The 20,383-nt window shown below is 40.0% G+C and overlaps 1 protein-coding gene across 5 annotated transcripts in view; it reads left to right on the top strand.

Moving 5' to 3' along the window:
• Window positions 1–2,231: 2,231 nt before the first annotated feature.
• The window catches only part of VNN1 (vanin 1), a 38,225-nt gene continuing 20,073 nt past the window's right edge, over window positions 2,232–20,383 (top strand). The window contains exons 1-4 of one of the 5 annotated variants that reach the window (XM_023230592.1): window positions 2,246–2,651; window positions 5,359–5,627; window positions 6,849–7,073; window positions 9,070–9,200. In XM_023230592.1, the coding sequence (XP_023086360.1) occupies window positions 6,864–7,073; window positions 9,070–9,200 (341 nt within the window). In that variant the 5' untranslated portion in view covers window positions 2,246–2,651; window positions 5,359–5,627; window positions 6,849–6,863. Of the gene's footprint in view, window positions 2,652–3,935; window positions 5,628–6,845; window positions 7,074–9,069; window positions 9,201–20,383 lie in introns of those variants that run through there. The other 4 variants (XR_002735361.2, XM_023230590.1, XM_023230589.1 and 1 more) reach the window with 4 other exon arrangements.

Raw genomic sequence — 20,383 nt, 5'->3', positions numbered from 1 at the left:
CTGTATGCTGAGCGCTGGTCCCCTGGGCCCACTGTTCTTTCTCTATACTTTATCTCTGTGTCTTATTTCTTTTCTCAGTCTCTTGTCCCACCTGACAGGAAATATCCACAGGTGTGGAGGGACTGGCCCCCTTCATCCCTGGTTCAAGTGATTCTCCTGCCTCAGCCTCCCAAGTAGCTGGGACTTCAGGCACGCACCTCCACACCCGGCTAATTTTTTATATTTTTGGTATAGACGGAGTTTCATCATGTTGACCAGGCTGGTCTTGAACTCCTGACCTCAAGTGATTTGCTCTCCTTGGCCTCCCAAAGTGCTGAGATTACAGGTGTAAGCCACAGGGCCAGCTAAAACGGAAATTAAAAAAAAATAAATTATGTCAGCTGGGTGTGGTGGCTCACACCTGTAATCCCAGCACTTTGGGAAGCTGAGGTGGACAGATCACCTGAGGTCAGGAGTTTGAGACCAGCCTGGCTGACATGGAAAAACCCTGTCTCTACTAAAAATACAAAAATTAGCTCATCGTGGTGGTGTGTGCCTGTAATCCCAGCTACTCGGGAGGCTGAGACAGGAGAATCACTTGAATCTGGGAGGCAGAGGTTGCAGTGAGCTGAGACCACATCATTGCAGTCCAGCCTGGGGCAAGAAAAGCAAAACTCCTTCTCAATAAATAAATAAAATAAAATAAATTATGTCATACAGATCACATCTCATTTCCTTCTGAAATTATTCTGTTCTAAAATCTACCCAATCTTGGTTGAGCCCCTCTCAGTGCTCAGGCATTTATTGCAGGCTGTGCCAGGCTGGGAGCTTCCTAGACAGGACCACCGTGTCACCTTTTCCCCAGATACCTCTGGCCCACTGTCCTGGCTCTCTTAGTCATTTTTCTGGTTGGTCACTGATTAACTCTGGAAAGAGACATACTGAAGAACAGCTTGGTTTTCTGGGTTATGTAGGAGACACCTCTTATGTCCACAGAATGTTTGACAAATGCATTCCTGAACTCTTCCTAAGTGTTTATTTCTACCTGCTATAATTCAGTCCAGGACCAGGAAGTCAGAGATATTCTGGGCAGCAGAAAACGCACTCGGTTTCCCCCTCCCATCTTTCCTTGATTCTCCCTTCAGGGACTATCACTCTCAGATCTTAGGTTTGTGCCCCAGATTCCTCTGTGTGCAGGAGGTGGGCATCTTCCCTCTTTATTGCCTCACATTGGTTCGTTCTAGACTTCTTTCTTCTCTTTCCTAAGCCAGTTGTCTGGAGGCTGCATTATGCACTCTGGTTGCCCCAGTTTCCTCAGCACCTCTCACCTCATGCATTTTTATGTAAGCTGACTCCTGCCCCCCTCTCTTTATTAAAAGGAACTTTAAAATCCAATCTCGGGACAGGCTACCGTAACGCACACCTGTAGTCTCAGCACTTTGGAAGGCCAAGGCAGGCAGATGGCTTGAGCCAAGGAGTTTGAGACCAGCCTGGACAATATGGCAAGACCCTGTCTCTACAAACAATAACAACAACAACAACAACAAATTAGCTGAGTATGCTGGTATGTCCCTATGGTGCCAGCTACTGGAGAGGCTGGAGTGGAAGGATCACTTGAGCCCAGGAGGTAGAGGCTGCAGTGAGCCAAGATTGTACCACTGCACTCCAGCCTAGGCAACAGAGTGAGACCCTGTCTAAAAAAAAAAAAGGTCAAATCTTGTGGTCGGTTTTCAGCTCATACTAAGCCTATACTTCTTGGAGTAATTTTACCCCCCACATTTTAATACCTTTTGCTTTTTATTTTCTTTGATATTTTTGTCTCTTCTCCCTCCCCCAACCACACTTATTTTGTTTGTCATTGATAAAAACGATGCACTCTGCTAGACTCAGCTCTCACAGCTGTATCTTCCTCATCTCAAATCTTTCTACGGAGAGTGAAGCCACTCTTCTGGCTTTACTTAATATTTCTGATACAGCAGAGTATAACTCACTGGTAAGCAAACAAATTTTTTCTTTCATGAGAGCAAGTTCAAGCCACATCATCATGTTTATAGGCTGCATTAACAATGCAAAAATAGTTTTATTAAGTCCTATGCAAAAATATGTATTCTTGTAACATTAACAACTTGTGATATTATAGTTCCTGGCTTATAAATCCCGTATCCTTTGTTAGAGTTTTGTTTTTTTTTTTTTAAACATTAGGGGGTTTTAGGCCTCAGGAGCAGGCCTTATGAAACAGCATCGCCCTCTCTGACATTCCACTGTCCTCCCTAAGGCAGGACTACAATCTGATTGTGGCTCAAAAGACCCTCATTTCAGAGAGTGTCCCACCCATACCCTAGAGGAAGAAATGCTACAAAGAGATGTCAAGACAAACCTGAACAGATAAACTCTGCTGGGTTTCCCCACTCAAACTGTTAGTATGGGATCATATCCTTTTTGTGCAATCGCATTTCTACACGGTTGTCAATCGTGACTATGTAATGAAGCTTCCATAAAAACCCAAAAGGAGAGGGTGCAGAGAGTTTCCTTACAGCTGAACACGTGGAGGATCCTGGAGGGTGGCATATCTAGTGGTGCGTGGAAGGCTCTCCAGTCTTTCCCCCATACCTCGCTCTATGCACCTCTTCATTTGTATCCTTTGTAATATCCTTTACAATAAGCCACTAAAGGTAAGTGTTTCCCCGAGTTCTGCGAACCACTCTTGCAAATTAATTGAACCCAAAAAAGGGGTCATGGAAACCCCAACCCAGAGCCATTTGGTCGGAAGATCTGGAGGCCCAGACTTGTTACTGGTGGGAAGCAGGGGGCGGTTTTGTGGGACTGAGCCTCTAGTATGCGGGATCCGATGCTATCTTTGGATAAATAGTGTTTGGATTGAACTGGAAGATAGCCAGCTGATGTCTGCTACAGAGTCAATTACTTGCTTTCTAGTGGGAAGAGATCCCCATCTACTTGGGGGTAACCAGTCTTTTGTGTTAATTGTTGTGGTGTGAGAGCAGAGGAAAAACGAATAGCTTTTTCTAAACGTCATCAAAAGAATTGACATCGTGTAGTAGACATTAAATATTAAAATATGGGCATATATTTTGAGTAGCAATGCAGAGGCCGACTGCCAATCAATCTTTTATCGGACACATGTATGTGGACACACTTTTACACGCTGTGCACATGGCTTTTCAGAGTTCACCAGGTGAAGTGCAAGAGGCAGTGTTCACTCCACTCAGTCCTTGCTCTCCTCTCCTTTTCCCTTGTTTCTGGTTCTCTCTGCGTAAGCTGGGCAGGACTTGCTTCTGAGTTCCTCTGGGGGCCTGCTGCCTGGGTTGGGGTGATCACTGCTCTGCTAGCAAAATCCAGAACACTGTGGATCTTGCTCTGTTCTGGACAGTGCGATGTCATTTTCCTTGCAAAAGGCAATCTACTCCATCTATGCAAGTTTGGTTGAATGAGTCTGGAGGTATCAATTAGGGCTTTTGTCTACAGTCAAAGTCATTTCCTTGGAGACAATTCTCCCAGTTTCTACTCTGTGTGAGCAGAAGGGCTGCATTTGGGGACCTTGGCAGGCTGTAGCAGTAGGGTTAAGGATCCAGAGGACCACCCTAGGAGTTGTAGTAGAGGCTGTTGGTGCTTCCCAGGTCCATGTCCTGCTGATGATACTCTACTGCAAGAACTGCACTGTTTCTATTTCTATTTATTTCTCTCTCTCTCTCTTTTTTTTTTCTTTGAGATGGAGTCTCACTCTGTCACTAAGCTGGAGTGCAATGGCACGATCTCGGCTCAAGGCAAACTCCACCTCCCGGGTTCAAGCAATTCTCCTGTCTCAGCCTCCTGAGTAGCTGTGATTACAGGTGCCCACCACTCCACTCCCTCCATGCCCAGCTAATTTTTGTATTTTTAGTAGAGACAGGGTTTCTCCATTTTGATCAGGCTTGTCTCAAACTCCTGACCTTCAGTGATCTGCCCACCTCAGCCTCCCAAAGTGCTGGGATTATAGGCGTGAACCACCACACCTGGCCGAACTGCAGTATTTCATCTGAAGATTTGCTCTCAGCTAGTATATGCTGGGTAGGCCAGAAAGGCTAGATTCATGTGGCAGTGACATGCTGGAGGAGGCACAGGGTTATTGGTCCTATGATGCAGTCTCAGTCTTTTAGTGAGCCTGTACCCCTGGGTTTATGAACTTCACTTGGCTTTTTTCTTCTGCCATTAGTTGGCATAAAAACAAGCTAGAGCTGAGATTTTCCCTTTCCCCATGTTAGAGATTAGAGTGGCTGGGGTTGGAGTTTTTCCTTCCCCCAGGTAGGTTAGGCTCTGGTAAAGTACTTTACCTTGAGGGCAGGCTTGTATTTAGAAGAACAGACCAGAACTCTCAAGGTTGTCCACCCGGAGCCTCCAGCAATTCGTCAATTACAGTTCAAGTGACCCCATGGTACTGGCGCCAGCCATAGAGGACTCTGCTCCCAGTACACACTTACCCTCTGTATTTGCCTGTCTCTTCAATTTTGAGGACCGCAGTTTGTCCTGTGATCTCAGTTCTCTGAGGCATCTTAGAAAAGTTATTGATTTTCATTTGTTTAGCTTTTTTCTTGTTGTGAGCATGGGAGAAATGACTGCCAAGCTCTTTATGAGTTGGACTAGAAACTCCATGGGAGGTTCAATATTTTTAATCTAAGAAGGGCAAAGAAGTAATTTTTTAACTTCTTGGCAACTCATCTCAGTTTTAACTTTTATTTCAGTGCTTCCTTTTATAAATTGTTACATAATAACGACATCTGTTTGTGAAATATGTGGTATTCCCACCCACCTGGGCATGAAAAGGCCCTAAGAGGTCAGCAAGCAGTCAGAGAAACTGGTGTTTACCGGAGACTCAGGAGGACCAGCCAGCCACAACCTCTGGGTCACCTTGGCAATTGCAGAATAAATGCGTTATAGTTACTAAAGTAAAAAATTAGATATGCGTGTTTGCATATTGAATTATAAAAATACCATTCAAAGACAAATAGATCTAAAAATAAAATGGAAAAACATAAACACTAATTCTGTAAATATTACACTTAATGCACAACTGAAACAAAATTTGCCAACTTACTCAATATCAAAATCTACGAACAGTTTTTCTATTTTATATAATTTCCCTCTCCTCGCTCTGGATCTCCCTCCCCAGCTCTCAGTAATTTATTTTATTTTATTTTTTTTGCTCTCATTCTTTGTACACCTCTATTGCCTCTGTGATAAGCAGCTTCAAAGTTGGTTCCTAATGTTTTATTGGATAGAATACAGCAAAAGTGATGAAGTGTTGCTTCCCCGATTACATTGCGAAGCATCCGTGGCTTCCATCTCAAGTGGGTTCACTTGCTCTCTGGGAATCTCTCCTCTAAGGGAATCCAGATACCATAATGCTGGCTGCCCTGTGGTGAGGCTTGCATCACTAGGAACTCATGTCTCTGGGCAACAGCCAGTGAGAACCTGAGCCCTGCTGTCAGCCACTTGAGGGAACTTGGAGCTTGGAAGTGAATCCTCCTGGAGTCAAGCCTTGACGTAACTAGCCTTGGCGGCTGCTTGACTGCAGCCTTGTGAAAGAGACTTTGGGCCAGAGGCACCAGCTAAACCGCCCCCGGATTCCTGACCCACAGAAAGTGGGAGATAACGTATGTTTGCTTTTTGAAGTTGCTGAATTTGGGGATAATTTGTTATATAGCAATAGAAAATGAGTAACTCTTTTGTATTCCTCTTTGTCCTGGCTTCCCCATTTTGAGGAAACAAAAGTAAATCACAGTATAGAGCTGAAATATTCACATGAAAATAATAATATATTTTTAAAATTATTTGAATGTCTATGTGCTGACATTCCAAAATACATGAATTCCAAAAATTTATAAGTTGAAGTCCTAACTGCCAGTATCTTAGAATGTAATCTTTTTTGGAAACAGGGTCATTTCAGATCTAGTTAATTAAGATGAAGTTATACTGGAGTACAGTGGGCACTAAATCTAATGGGTCCTATGATTCAGTCTCAGTCTTTTAGTGGCCTGTACCCCTGGGTTTATGACCTTGACTTGACTTTTTTCTTCTGCCCTTAGTTGGCATAAAAACAAAGCAGGTGGATCACCTGAGGTCAGGAGTTTGAGACCAGCCTGCCCAACATGGCAAAACCCTGTCTCAACTAAAAATACAAAAAATTAGCTGGGCATGGTGGCAGGCACCTGTAATCCCAGCTACTTGGGAGGCTGAGGCAGGAGAATTGCATGAACCCGAGAGGTGGAGGTTGCAGTGAGCTGAGATTGTGCCACTGCATTGCAGCCTGGGTGACAAGAGTGAAACTCTGTCTCAAAACAACAACAACAAACAAACAACAACAACCATGATAAAAGAAGCTAGAGCTGGGATTTTCCTTTTCCCCATGTTAAAGATGAGAGTGGTGTCCTCATAAAAAGGGAAAACTTGGACACAGACACACACATGGGGAGAATATCATATGAAGAGACACAGGGAGAAGGCAGACATCTATGGGTCAAAGAGAGAGGCCTGGAACACATCCTTCCCTCACCACCCTCAGGAGGAACCAACTTTACTGACACCTTCCTCTGGGACTCCTAGCCTCCAGAACCGCGAAACAATAATTTTTTTATTTTTTACACCACCCAGTTTATTGTATTTTGTTAGGCAGCCCTAGTGAAATAATGTACATACAGTTCTTGATTTACTCTTCACAAATTACTACAATAAGGGAGGGTCCTTTGTTAACTAACAACGCTGTGAAATCAGAGAGTTTTCTTAATTAACTTCCGTAGTTTATTTTTAAGGTACTGACTCTGGACACCACGTGTCTTCTCTCTATAAATACCAGGACATGCTCTGTTTTTCAGCAGTCATTGGACTTCAGCATGACTACTCAGTTGCCGGGTTATGTGGCAATTTTGCTTTTCTATGTCTCAAGAACCAGCTGCCAGGACACTTTCACTGCAGCTGTTTATGAACATGCAGTGATATTGCCCAATGTCACCCTAACACCAGTGTCTCGTGAGGAGGCTTTGGCATTAATGAATCGTAATCTGGACATTTTGGAAGGAGCGATCATATCAGCAGCACAGCAGGTACCATCTCTACCATCTCTCCAGTGTACTGGATTCTATGAGAAAGGAGGGGGTCCTAGGAGACAGGGCCGGTGTCAGAGTCCTTTACACTTTTAGATGACATATGTATTAGAGTAGCCAAGAACCTTTATTTTACAGTTAGAATTCTACTTTCCTCTCAAAATTAGAGCAAGGACACTACCCTAACAGTAAGAACAAAGTTAAGAAAAGAACAATTTGCTCATTATCAAGAAGCAGCAGACCTTTGAGGAACTGGCCATAAATTCAACATCTTTGTTCCCTTTTTCTGGTACAGATGGAGGATGGAGGATAAATGGGTCAGGGACCAGGTGCTATTTTTAGAGTATTAGTGGCCTTCATGTACTCATGTGCTATTAAGGGTTTGCAGGTTTTGGAATAAATTTAATCTGAAAACAAACTTAAGTTTTCAATTCCTTGCCAGCATGCATTATATACTTCATACTTCATTCTAATTACAAGATAAAAGTATATGTAATGCATTGTGAGTCCTTAAGTTGAGTAAAGGTTTCAGTTTAAAGTTAATCATACAGTATAAATTGTGGTTTACAGGAATATTATTTTAAAAGCTATTAATCGATTAGGTGTAGACCAGGGATATATGAAGTATGATAAAAGTCATGGATAAATGTGTATTTTATATATCCATAAATATATATTCTTTTGTGTTGTTGTTGAGACAGGATTTCACTCTGTCACCCAGGCTGGAGTGTAGTGGTGTGATCACAGCTCACTGCAGCCTTGACTTCTCGGGTTCCAGTGATTCTCCCACTATAGCCTCCAGAGTAGCTGGGACCACAGGTGCGTGCCACTGTGCCCAGCTAAGTTTTGGATTTTTTGTAGAGATGGCGTTTTGCCATGTTGCCCAGGCTGGACTTGAACTCCTGACCTCAGGTGATCCACCCGCCTCGGGCTCCCATAGTGCTGGGATTACAGGCATGAGTTACTGTGCCTGCCCTATATTCTTACATATACTAATATTTAAAAGGTTATCAGGAGTTCTGATGTTCTTTTTCACCCTTAGTCCAACTATTTCCTTAAAGGTCACAGAGCTTTTTAAGGTGACTCTCTAATCAGACGGTGCCTAGGTTAGCTCAGGCAGTACTTGTAGGCATGGCACAGTTCAAGTAACCAGTTTGTGGCTCCTCTTTTTCTGAGAAGCAGGAATCATTTTGCAGGGGAAGGCTGGGGCAGAGGAGGAAACAAACAGAGCATTTATTGGTCAGTCCTGACACAGGCACAATTATCAGCCAAAGTTCAAGGAGAGGCTTGGTTCCAGGACAAGCTAGGTTTATAGTTAACAACTGCCATAGGAAACAAAAATGGCAGGATTAGAAAATTAAAATGCTTGACTAAGTCGGGTGCGGCGGCTCATGCCTGTAATTCCAGCACTTTGGGAGGTTGAGGTGGGTGGATCACCTGAGGTCGGGAGTTCAAGACCAGCCTGATCAATACGGAGAGACCCCATCTCTACTAAAAATACAAAAATTAGCCAGGCGTGGTGGCGGGTGCCTGTGATCCTAGCTACTTATGAGGCTGAGGCAGGAGAATCGCTTGAACCTGGGAGGTGGAGGTTGTGGTGAGCCGAGATAGTGCCATTGCACTCCAGCCTGGGCAACAAGAGCAAAACTCCATCTCAAAAAAAAAAAAAAAAAAAAGAGAGAGAGAGAGAAAATGCTCCACTAGAAGCCCAAACCTCACCATTATGTAACATATCCATGTAACAAACCTGCATATGTACCCTCTGAATCTAAAATTAGAAATAAAGGAAAGAAAATAAAAATGAAAAGAAACAACAGTACACTGAAAAAAAAAAGGAAATTAAAATGCTTTGGAAAAGAAAATAAATTATAAAAATATAGAAAACAAAATAAGATTTAAGGGGCGTGGGGGGAAGCCCAAATAGTTGTTACTCTGCCACTCAGTTCCTCAGCTCCTTTTGCAGGTCCCCTTTTTGATTAAGGTGTATTTTTAACAGGGTGCGCATATTATTGTGACTCCAGAAGATGGTATTTATGGCTGGAACTTCAACAGGGACTCCCTCTATCCATACTTGGAGGACATCCCAGACCCTGAAGTAAACTGGATTCCCTGTAATAATCCTAACAGGTAAAGAAACAACTTGTGAAAACTTCACTAGTGAATATCAACTTGATTTACCTGGGAAAACTTTGTTGATGATCATTGCATAGATCCACGATCAACTCTTAAGTTTCAGTATAGCTTATTTTTCATCTACTATGGGTATATTTACTGGGAGAGTAAATATGAATTACGAAGTCACAGAAATCAGAGCTAGAAGGTAGCTGAGAAATCATCACATTTGGGCTGGACGCAGTGGCTCATGCCTGTAATTCCAGCACTTTGGGAGACCAAGATGGGTAGATCACAAGGTCAGGAGATCGAGACCATCCTGGCTAACACGGTGAAACCCCATCTCTACTAAAAAAATACAAAAATTATCCACGTGTGATGGTGGGCACCTGTAGTCCCAGCTATTCAGGAGGCTGAGGCAGGAGAATGGTGTGAACCCAGGAGGCGGAGCTTGCAGTGAGCCGAGATAGCGCCACCTCACTCCAGCCTGGGCGACAGAGCGAGACTCTGTCTCAAAACAAAAAAAAAAAAAAAAAAAAAAAGAGAAAAGAAAGAAATCATCACATTCAATGTGAACATCTCTGGTCTCTGACTCCTCACCAGTGAACAGGAAAATATTTCCCTGTGTGGGTCTGTGATTTGAAAACTATGAGTAAATGGCAAAATAGAGTCACATCGGTTTAAGATTAACAGTTTTCCTTTCTCATTGATAAGATAGCTGGTGAGGTTAATGTAGTAAAGTCCTTAAAGTGTAAGCTGATAGTAACCTAAGAGTTAATATGTCAGGATTGTAAGTGGTTTAAGTCAGATCTAAAGAGATATTAAGTATGATGAAAGCAGCACTATTAATTTTAATGTAAAGAAACCAACATCTTATACACCTAAGAAAATCATGTCGGTTCACATCCTTCTTTCTGAATACACATGGCTAAAATTGTTTTAGGAATTCCTCTTTTGGAACTATTCTCAAAACCACACAACGCCAGTTAGAATGGTGATAATTAAAAAGTAAACAACAGATGCCAGAGAGGATGTGGAGAAAGAGGAAAGTTTTTACACTGTTGGTGGGAGTATAAATTGGTTCAACCATTGTGGAAGACAGTGTGGCAATTCCTTAAGGATCTAGAACAAGAAATACCATTTGACCCAGCAATCCCATTACTGAGTATATACCAAAGGATCATAAATCATTCTACTATAAAGACACATGCACACGTATGTTTACTGCGGCACTATTCACAATAGCAAAGACTTGGAACCAACCCAAATGCCCATCAATGGTAGACTGGATAAAGAAAACGTGGCACATAACACCACGGAACACTATGCAGCCATATAAAAGGATGAGTTCATGTCCTTTGCAGGGACATGGATAAAGCTGGAAACCATCATTCTCAGCAAACTAACACAGGAACAGAAAACTAAACACTGCATGTTCTCACTCATAGGTGGGAGTTGAACAATGAGAACACATGGACACAGGGAGGGGAACATCACACACCAGGGCCTGTCAGAGGGTGGGGGGCTAGGAAGGGATAACATTAGGAGAAATACCTAATGTAGATGATGGGTTGGTGGGTGCAGCAAACCACCATGGCACATATATACCTATGTAACAAACCTGCACGTTCTGCACATGTATCTCAGAACTTAAAGTATAATAATTATAATAGAAAAAAACCACAGAAACTGGCTGGGTGCAATGGCTCACACCTGTAATTCCAGCACTTTGGGAGGCCGAGCGGGAGGATCACCTGAGGTCAGGAGTTCGAGACCAGTCTGGCCAATTTGGCAAAACTCCATCGCTACCAAAAATACAAAAATTAATGGGGCGCAGTAGTGGGCACCTATAATCTCAGCTACTTGGGAGGCTGAGGCAGGAAGAACTGCTTGAACCTGGGAGGCAGAGGTTGCAGTAAGCCAAGATAGTGGCACTGCACTCCAGTCTGGGTGACAGAGCTAGACTCTGTCTCAAAAAACAAACAAACAAACAAACAAACAAACAAACAAACCCACAAAAACTACTTACAGAGACACCTTGATTTTGATAACATGGATTTTGACAAATTCCAGTGTTATTTATCATAATCATGTACTCTATTCTTATTTAATTGTATCATAATTATTTATTATTTAATCATGTCATATGTCAGTGTTTTAGTTTCTAGAAGGCAAGCACTCTATTATCACTTCCACTATGAACTGAATTGACTTATTTCCGAATGGCCTTTCCCTACAACCTCATCTCCAAGGGCCTCCTGAACATCCCCACAAGGATGTCCCATTCACTTCATTTCAAGGAACCCGGTTGCCCCTTTATGTTTTCCATCAACTAATGATGTCTGAATTTCTTGCCTCCTTAATTCTCTCACTTTCTCTACTTTTTTTTTTTTTTTTTTTTTTTTGAGAGAGAGACTCTGTGTCACCCAGGCTGGAGTGCAGTGGCATGATCTCAGCTCACTGCAACCTCTATCCTCCAGGTCCAAGCAATTCTCGTGCCTCAGCCTCCTGAGGATGACAGGTGTGAGCCACAACACCCAGCTAGTTTTTCTTATTTTCAGTAGAGACGGGCAATGAAGTGAACAAAACAGATTAAAAATTTCTGTCCTCTTGAAATTTATACTCTAGTGTGGGGAGGTAATAAATTTTTTAAAAAGATAATTATCTATCTATCATCTATCTATCTATCTTTATATAGGTATCTTTCATCTGTCTACCTATCTATGATATGAGGTGGAAGTAAATGTTATGGAAAACATAAAGTGGGGAAGGTAAATAGGGTGGCAAGCATGGGGCTGAAATATTTAAAAGGTCATCAGAGGGCATCACAGTGAGATTTTAGTAAAGACCTGAAAGAAATGAGGTGACAGATCATATGAGTACCCGAGAAAAGTGCATTCCAGGCTGAGGGAATTCTAAATGGCAAGATCCTGTGGTCAGAGTATGTGTCGAACCTATAGAACAGAAAAAGGGTTAGTGTGGTTACAGTGATGTGACAGAAGAGGAGAAAAGAAGGAAATAGAGGCAGAAGGGCAGGAGGAGTGCAATGTAGAGAATTAGTTCCAGGGTATAGGTCACCAAAGAAGCAGAGGACAGTTAAAAAGCTGTTGTGATAATTTTGGCAGAGAGATGATGCTGTCTAAGATCAAGAGATGGTAGACGTTTAGGTATTGAGAAATGGACAGATTCCGAATAAAGGCTGAAAGTAGCACTGGCAGGTTTTGCTGAAAGACTGGACGTAGGATGTGAGAGAAAGGGAGGACTCAATATCCTTTCCTGCTCTCATAGAATCAGATCTCATCCTACTGAGTATGTTTGAAGTATGCACAGAGTCGATTGCTTCCTCTTCTCATAGTCACCAAACTTTTGGGACCTCATCACCTCTTAGACTGAGTGTTAAAGGAACAGGCTCTCATCACTCTTCTTTTTTATTTAATTAATTTATTTAGCATTTATATGTTATATCATTCCAGAAGGATTTGAAGTTTCTAATTATATCTAATATAATTAAAAATAGGATAGTTTAGTCTTAACAACAAACTAGAAACCATATGAATAGAGGAAGCAGTTGTTATGAGGCATCATGGTAAAGAGTTGCTCATTACAATTGGATATTAAGTATAGTTCTAAGAGTTTCTGAGCAGCTAAGAGAAATACAATTTTGTTCAAACATTTCCATTGCATCATAGAAGAAAGCTTGCATATTTCTTCAGTGACAAACTATGTCTAATAACCTAACTTAAAGATGAATTATTCAACTTTTTTTGTTAATTATTTTATTCTTAACTTTCATGGGTACATAGTAGATATATATATTTACAGGGTACACGAGATGTTTTGATGTTTGTACACAGGCATGCAATGGTAATAATCACATCATGAAGAATGGAGTTTCCATCCCCTCTAGCATTTATCCTTTGTATTACTAACCATTCAATTATACTCTTCTAGGTATTTTTAAAAGTACAATTATTATTGATTATAGTCACCCTGTTGTGCTATCGAATACTAGACCTTATTCATTCATTTTAACTATTTTTTTTGTACCCATTAATCTCACTTTCTCCCCACCCCTCCCCTAACTATCCTTCACAGCCTCTGGTAACCATCTTTCTATTCTCTCTCTCTATCTCCAATTGTTTGATTTGGACAATTGGTTCAATTGTTTGATTTTTAGATCCCACAAATAAGTGAGAACATGTGATGTTTGTCTTTCTGTGCCTAACTTATGTTATTTCACATAACCTAATTATCTCCAGTTCCATTCATATTGTTGCAAATAACTGGATCTCATTCTTTTTGTGGCTGCATAGTACTTTATTCTGTACATGTACCACATGGTTGTTTCCAAATTTTGGCTATGTGAACAGAGTTGCAATGAACATGAAAGTGCAGATATCTTTTCTATGTACCGATTTCCTTTTTGAGGGGTATATACCCAGCAGTGAGATTGCTGGATCATATGGTAGCTCCATTTTTAGTGTTTTGAGAAACCTCCAAACTGTTCTCCACAGTGATTGTACTAATTTACATTCCCACTAACAGCATATGAGGGTTCCCTTTTCTCCACATCCTCACCAGCAATTTTAATCCTGCGAGATGATATAACTGTAGTTTTGATTTGCCTTTTTTACTTTCTTTTTTTTTTTTTTTGAGACAGAGCCTCGCTCTTGCCACCCATGCTGGAGTGCAATTGGTACGATCTAAGCTCACTGCAACCTCTGCCTCCCGGGTTCAAGCGTTTCTTCTGCCTCAGTCTCCCGAGTAGCTGGGATTACAGGCGCCCGCCACTACGCCCGGCTAATTTTTGTATTTTGAATAGAGACGGGGCTCCACCATGTTGGCCAGACTGGTCTCGAACTCTGAATTCAGGTGATCCGCCTGTCTAGGCCTCCCAGAGTGCTGGGATTACAGGCGTGAGCCACCGCGCCCTGTTGATTTGCATTTTTTCTGATAATCAGTGATGTTAAACACCTTTTCATATGCCTGTTTGCCATTTGTATAACTTCTTTTGAGAAATGTCTATTCAAATCGTTTGCCCATTTTTGAATTGGATTATTTGATATTTTTCCTATAGAGTTGTTTTAGCTCCTTATATATTCTGGTTATTAATCCTTTGTCAGATGGGTAGTTTGCAAATATTTTATCCCATTCTGTGGGTTGTCTCTTAACTTTCTTGATAGTTTCCCCTGCTATGCAGAAACTTTTTACCTTCATGTGATTCCATTTGTCCATTTTTGCTTTTGTTGCCTGTGCCTGTGAGGTATTACTCAAGAAATCTTTGTTCAGACCAATGTCCTGGAGAGTTTCCCCAAAGTTTTCTTTTAGTAGTTTCATAGTTTGAGTTCAAATATTTAAATCTATAGTTCATTTTTATTTATATGGTGAGAGATAGGGGTCTACTTTCATTCTTCTGTCTGTGGATATCCAGTTTTCCTGCACCATTTATTGACGAGACTGTCCTTTTCCCAATATATGCTCTTGGCATCTTTGTTGAAAATGAGTTCACTGTAGATGTTTAGATTTATTTGTGGGTTCTCTATTCTGTTTTATTGGTCTATGTGTCCATTTTTATGCCAGTACCATGCTGTTTTGGTTATTAGAGTTCTGTAGTATAATTTAAGTCAGGTAATGTGATTTCTCCAGTTTTTTTCTTTTTGCTCAGGATGGCTTTGGCTATTCTGGATCTTCTGTGGTTCCACATAAATTTTAGAATTCTTTTTCTATTTCTGTGAAGAATGTCATTGGTATTTTGATGGAGATTGCACTGAATCTGTAGAATGCTTTGGATAATATGGGCATTTTAATAATATTGATTCTTCCAATCCATGAACATGGAATATCTTTCCATGTTTTGTGTCTTCTTCAATTTCTTATATCAATGCTTTACATACATCATTTTAGACAGCTTTCACTTCTTTGGGTAAGTTAATTCTTAGGTATTGTATTTTATTGATAGCTATTATAAATGCTATTCCTTTCTTGATTTCTTTTTCAGATTGCTTGTTGTTGGCACATAGAAATACTACTGATTTTTGTATGTTGATTTTGTTGTCTGCAACTTTACTGAATTTGTTGACCAGTTCTATTAGTTTTTCGGTGGAGTCTTTAGGTTTTTCCAAGTATAGGATAATAGCATCTGCAAACAAAAATAACTTTACTTCTTCCCTTCCAATTTGGATGTCTTTTATTTCCTTCTCTTGTCTGATTACTTTAGTGAGGACATCTACTACTACGTTGAATAATAGTGGTGAAAATGGACATCCTTGTCTGTTCCAGATCTTAGAGGAAAGCTTTCAGTTTTTCCTCATTCAGTATGATACTAGCCATGGGTTTGTCATAAATGGCTATTATTGTGTTGAGGTATGTTCCTTCTATACCCCTTTATTGAGGGTTTTTATTTTGAAGGAATGATGAATTTTATCAAATGTTTTTTCAGTGTCAATTGAAATGATCATATGTTTTTTTTCTTCATTCTGTTGATGTGATGCATCACATCAACTGATTTGTGTATGTTGAGCCATCCTTGCACCCTTGGGATAAATCCGACTTGGTCATGAGGAATAATTTTTAATGTGTTGTTGCATTTGGTTTGCTAATATTTTGTTGAGGATCTTTGCATCAATGTTCATCAGGAATTTTGGGCTGTAGTTTTCTTTTTTATGTGTCTTTGGTTTTGGTATCAGGGTAATACTAGCCTCATTAAATGAGTTTGGAAGTATTCCCTTCTCTAATTTTTGGAATAGTTTGAATAGGATGGGGATTAGTTCTTTAATTGTTTGGTAAAATTCAACACTGAAGCCATTAAGTCCTGGGCTTTTCTTTGCCAGGAGAACTTTTATTACAGTTTCAATCTTATTCTTCGTTATTGGTCTATTCAGGTTTTGGATTTCTTCATGGTTTAATCTGGGTAGGTTGTATGTGTCTAGGAATTTATTCATGTCTTCTAGGTTTGCCAATTTATTGGTATATAGTTGCTCATAGTAATCTCTAATGATCTTTTGAATTTCTGCAGTATTGGTTATAATGTCTCACTTTTCAACTCTGAGTTTATTTGTCTTCTCTCTTTTTTCTTAGTCTCACTAAAAGTCAATTTTGTTTATCTTTTCAAAAAACCAACTTTTTGTTTTGCTGTTCTTTTGTATTTTTTTATTTCAATTTCATTTATTTCTGTTCTGATGTTTATTATTTTTCTTCTACTAATTTCAGATTTGGTTTGCTCTTCTTTTCATAGTTTTTTAAATGCATCATTATGCTGTTTATTTGAAGGTTTTCTTCTTTGTTAATGTAAGTACTTATATCTACAAACTTTCCTCTTAGACTGATTTTGCTGTATCCTGTAGGTTTTGGTAAGTTGCATTTCCATTAGTTTCAATAAAATTTTTAATGTTCTTCTTAATTTCTTCATTAACCCACTGGTAATTCAGGAGCACGTTCTTTAATTTCCATATGTTTGCATAGTTTTCAAAATTCCTTTTGCTATTGATTTCTAGTATTATTCCATTGTGGCTAGAGAAGATACTTGATATGATCTCAATTTTTAAAAAATGTTTTAAGATTTGCTTTGTGACCGAGCATATCGTCTCTCCTTGAGAATAATCCATGTGTGGAGAAAATGTTTATTCTGTAGCCATTGGATGATATTTTCTGTAACTACCTATTAGGTCAGTTGGTCTATAATGCAGATTAAGTCCAATGTTTCTTTATTGTTTTTCCCTCCAGATGATCTGTCCAATGCTGAAAGTGGGATGTTGAAATCTCCAGCTATTGTTGCATTGGGATCTATCACTCTCTTTAGCTCTAATAATATTTCCTTTATATATCTATATGCTCAATTGTTAGGTGCATATGTATTTACAATTGTTATATCTTCTGACTGAATTGACCTCTTTATCATTATATAATTAATTTCTTTGTCTCTTTTTATGGCTTTTGTCCTGAAAACTATTCTGTCTGATAAAAATATAGCCATCCCTGCTCCTTTGGTTTTCCATTTGCATGGAGTATCTTTTGCTATCCCTTTATTTTTAGTCTATGTGTGTCTTTATAAGTGAAGTGTATTTCTTGTACACAACAGGTCATTGCCTTTTATTTGTTTTTAATCCATTCAGCCACTCTATGTCTTTTGATTGGAGAGTTTAGTCCATTTACATTTAATGTTTTATTGTTAAATAAGGAAATACTCCTGACATGTTGTTTTTTGTTTTCTGGTTGTTTTGTGGTATTGTCCTCCTTACTTCCTTCCTGTCTTCCTTTTTGTGAAGGTGTTTTTTCTCTGATGGTATGTTTTAATTTTTGCTTTTTATTTTTTGTGTATCTGTTGTAGGTTTTTTGATTTGATGTTATCATGCAGTTTGCAAATAACAACTTGTAATTCATTATTTTAAACTGATGACAACTTAACATTGATTGCATAAACAAACAAGCAAAAACTAATAAAAGCTCCATACTTTAACTTCATCCCCCATACTTTTTAATTTTTAAGATTTCTATTTATATCTTATTATGCTATCTATGCCTTAAAAAGCTTTTCTCATTATTATTTTTGATTGGTTCATATTTTAGTTTTTTTACTCAAGATATGAGAAGTTTACATCACAATTATAGGTTATAATACTCCATGTTTGCCTATGTACTTACTATTACCAGTGAGTTTTGTACCTTCAGATGCTTTCTTATTGGTTATTGACATTCTTTTCTTTCAGTTTGAAGAAATTTCTTTAGCATTTCTTATAGGAAACGGCAGTGGGTTCTTTTCTGGCCCACAGTGGGTCTAGAAATGCCATCCAGGAACTTAGTCCTGTAATTGAGAACTTTAGGATTCTGCTTGGTGTTTTATGTTACTGTGGCTAAGTTGGTACCCAATTTGTAAGACAAAGTCCTTTTACTCTTCCCTCTCCTTTCTTGAAGCAGGAGTCTCACCCCATGGCCACCACAGCGGGGAAGGTGTTAGGTCACACCTGAAGCCAGCATGGTACTGGGACTCACCCAAGGCTTGTAGTGAGTACTGCCTGGCTATCACTGATGTTTATTCAAGGCCCAAGGACTCTTTAGTTAGCAGGTGATGAATCTTGCCAGGACTAGGACCTTCCATTCAAGGCAGAAAGTTCCCTTGTAGCCCAGTGTATGTCTAGAAATGTCATCAGGGAGCTAGGACCTGGGTTGGGGGCTTCAGTACTCTGTTTGGTGCTTTATTTTACTGTGGGTGAGCTGTTATCCAAGTTGCAAGACAAAGTCCTTTCTATATCCTCTCTCCTTTTTTAAGGCAGAGGGACGGAGTTTCTCTCTCAAAGCTGTGAGCTGTGCTGCCTGGAATTGGAGGAGGGGTGATGCAAGCACTCCTTTGATCACTCCAGCTGGTGTCTCACTAGGTTATGGCACTCCAAGGCTACTGGTTCGGAGCTCAGTACAGCACTAGGACTTGCCTAGGAATTGTAGTCCTTGTGGCTTAAATCTGCGATCCCCAACATTTTTGGCACCAGGGACTGGTTTTGTGGAAGACAATTTTTTAATGGGCAGGGTGGAGGATGACTTCTGGGTAAAACTGTTCCATCTCAGATCGTCAGACATTAGTTAAATTCTCATAAGGAGCATACAACCTAGATTCCTCAGATGCACAGTTCGCAACAGGCTTCCACTCCTATGAGAATCTAATGCTGCAACTGATCTGACAGGAGGCAGAGCTCAGGCAGTAATGCCACTCACCTCCTGCTGTGCGGCCGGTTTCTAACAGGCCACGGACTGGTAATGCTGTGCAGCTCAATTCCTAATAGGTCACAGTCCGTGGCTTATGGATTGGGAACCCCTGGCCTAGACTGCCTTTCGAGTTTATTTAGAACCCCAGATAACTTTACCCCACACTGGTGATGCTTGGTGGAACTCAGGTTCTGACTGCTGGGAAGACAATTCCCCTCTGGCTAGAGCTGTTCCAAATGTGCCCTCTGTGGGCACTGGCTGAATTCTCTGCCATGTTGCTTTCTGCTGTTACATGGCATCACTGACTTCCAGTGCAAAGTCCCGCAATCACTGTACGTTCCTTCTCCCAAGGGCACACATTTTCTCTCCACACCATGTGGTGATCTGGAGGATGGGTGAGAGTGGTGTTGGCAATTAAAGACTTTCTTTCCTACTCTCTTCAGTGCCTCTTGTCTTGATATGATTTTAAAGCAAGGTATTGTGATTACTGTTCTGATTTTTGGTTCTTATGAAGGTGCTTTCTTGTGTGGATGGTTGTTCAGTTTGGTGATCCTGCAGGAAGACAATTGCTGGAAGGTTCTATTTGGCCATCTTGCTCTGCTTCCTCCTCATCTTTTATTTCTTTTTCTTGCCGATTGCTCTGGCTAGGACTTCCAGTACAATGTCAAATAGAAGTGGTGAAAGTGGGCTTCCTTGTCTTGTTACAGTTCTTAGAACAAAGGCTTTCAGCTTTTCCCCATTCCATAGGATGTTAGCTGTGGGTGGTGACATAAATGCCATATATAGCCTTTATTATGGTGAGGTATGTTCCTTCTGTATAATAAAGTGCACATCTCTGAATTATGTATTACTTGCATTGTGGGTGCCAAGAAACTATTTATACTGCCTAGAATATTAACCTTTATTATGCCTAAAGAGTTCATTAGTCAAATGTTGGTTTTGATGTAGACCTCATAATTTAAAATTTAACATTTAAATTAAATAGGTTATCATTTTTTAATACCACCTAACTACAATATATTGATCCAATATAGAAAGTTAGATCAATGTTAGAAATGATGTTTCATAGTGTACTTTTCCAGACTCATCATTAGCATTTCATATTTATACTTTTAGCTTTGATTTGAATGTTTCACAGATGAATTTAAATTTACACATGGTTACACCATAGCATAATATTAATTAGGCAGTTTCCCTAAATTTGAGACCATCGCCTTAATGTAGTTGTGATGTTTTGAGGCTTCATAGTTTAAATCCATTATACTATTATGGGGTCTATAGAGCAGGGTTATGGGGAAAGGCTTCAGAGAAAAGCTTTTTGTTGCTACTATAACCTTATTTAAAGAAACAACAAAAAACCCAAACTTATTTGAAGTCTGCTTAAATATTACTGTTAAATGTGAAGTATTTATATCTAAGATTCATAATCATATGAATGTCAACATTTAGTTTTGAGTAGAAAAAGATAAATCATTACTATGAGTTAAGAAATTTAAACGGCG

Source organism: Piliocolobus tephrosceles, chromosome 5 (genome assembly GCF_002776525.5).
Source record: "Piliocolobus tephrosceles isolate RC106 chromosome 5, ASM277652v3, whole genome shotgun sequence".
Taxonomy (NCBI): Eukaryota; Metazoa; Chordata; class Mammalia; order Primates; family Cercopithecidae; genus Piliocolobus; species Piliocolobus tephrosceles.
The sequence above is the reverse complement of the archived record's forward strand: the minus strand, read 5'-3'. Positions and strand labels throughout refer to the sequence as shown.